The sequence below is a fragment of the Papilio polytes genome, unplaced genomic scaffold, assembly GCF_000836215.1.
Source record: "Papilio polytes unplaced genomic scaffold, Ppol_1.0 DF823399.1, whole genome shotgun sequence".
NCBI lineage: Eukaryota > Metazoa > Arthropoda > Insecta > Lepidoptera > Papilionidae > Papilio > Papilio polytes.
In genome coordinates, this window is record NW_013525805.1 from 3,230,712 (window position 1) to 3,232,474 (window position 1,763).

General features: G+C 40.9%; 1 protein-coding gene across 1 annotated transcript in view; it reads right to left on the reverse strand.

Annotated features, from left to right (window-relative positions):
• Positions 1 to 480, reverse strand: part of LOC106104748 (ADAM 17-like protease) — a 4,061-nt gene extending 3,581 nt beyond the window's left edge. Inside the window, exons 1-2 of the mRNA XM_013284878.1 lie at positions 319 to 480; positions 5 to 124 (exon numbers count right to left, since the gene is read on the reverse strand). Of these exons, the coding sequence (XP_013140332.1) occupies positions 5 to 124; positions 319 to 453 (255 nt within the window). The 5' untranslated portion in view covers positions 454 to 480. The remainder of the gene's footprint in view (positions 1 to 4; positions 125 to 318) is intronic.
• Between the last annotated feature and the right edge of the window lie 1,283 nt (positions 481 to 1,763).

The following is a 1,763-nucleotide window of genomic DNA, read 5'->3' on the forward strand; positions in this document are numbered from 1 at the left end:
TGGCGAGCGCGGCGACACCAACGATGTTGTCGCGGAGGAAGCCCAGCACGTTGTTAATGTTGATGTCCTCGATTATATTCCAGATACGTTCCACTACGTCCTGGATCGTCTTCTCACATACACCCTAACACGAAAACATACTATTATCTACTAATATATTAAAAGCCTTACAAATAAACGCGGTATAAAGTTAAACTTAGGAATAAACTGAGTCTAAATGCTAATATTAGTACAAATTTTGCTTATAATCCGTATACAAAATGGGATTTTTAAAAAGCTAGGCAGTGACCCTTCCCCCCCCCCCCCATGGGGCAGTACCTTGTTGCAGAAGCCCTGTATGCAGGGCGTGCCGTCGGGCAGGATGTCATTGTGTGCGACAGGGAAGCACGTCTTGTTCAGGCTCTTGCGGCAGCAGCGCTTGCACGCGTCGGCCACTGACAGACATTTAAACATATATAGATTAGGCACACTTCATTTAAAACATTTCTCACATAATCATACCTTTCATTGACCGAGGAGGAGACGCACATAAAGAGGACATTTCCCCTTCCTACGCTTCTACTCTACCGTCAAATCCAATTTTCCTTCCCAACCTTTCCTCTTAAGGGTGGAAAGGGGAAGGGAAAGGGACTAAAATGAGGCCCCCGGCATCACACTCATGAGTCGAAACGCAAAATTACTTCCACTTCACGCCTGTATCCTGTGTGGTCGTGGTATTACACAGGACGAGCCCACCACTGTTGAACTAAGTTACTATCCAATATTTTACACATTTGAAAGAATTGTTTATAGTAGGGGAGCCGACGATGACTAAATGGGGATTTACTCGAGCGTCGTAGATACCTATTTGAATGCAAAGCTTAGATGATAAGAAGAAAAAAATGTTTTTTTTTTTAAATTGCAAAAAACCAGCGATTGACCACTATCCCACCTAGATCAAGGTGAAGATGTGGTCGAAGGATGGTACGCGCTAGTGTTACGTGATATATACCTTTACATCGGTGGGGGAAGCGGATATAGATTTTTAAATATAAACAAAAAAAAACTGTTGCATGGATATAATACAATTTTAGTAATGTACGTATGTTAATCTGATCGTTTGCATGATGCGAATGGTTGTATATAATGGTTGAAATGAAAAAAAAGCACTGATTCACTAATCTGACGATTTCGATGAGACGCAAACTCGCGGCCATTTTCACAATGTGCAAAAAAAAAATCGCAATTTTGGAATACTCAAGCGCGTCAGATTAAGATATATGTGGTTCATCTTTATGTTCTAAACGTACTGTCTCATAATCTGACGATTATCTAGAGGGATTCGCCTGATATGACAAAAAAAAATTAGATTACCTTAATCTGATCCTGTATCCTTCACGGGCGGTCTTATATACGGTCTTCATGTTTTGTGGAGGTACTTAGCCGGGTACAAAGGGGATACCCCCTATATATTAATCTGCCGCGCAAAATCCCGAAATCCCCGCTTCGACTCCCCTACTATTAGTTCAATTTATAACAAAAGATAGAGCTTATTATAATTTTGTAAAATGTCATGAGGGGGCACTAAACTCGACAACATAGTACCTTTCAAAGAAGTTACCGGTGAATGTTCACTATCCAGTCGATATATTTTTTGACGAATGCACGTATGTATTTTTAGGAACAAAATTACTACCGTGCTATAGAATTGGCGCAACTCTAGATTATCGGCATAAACGTCACGTCCCTAGCTGACAGCTGTCAATGTCACTAGAAGTATGGAT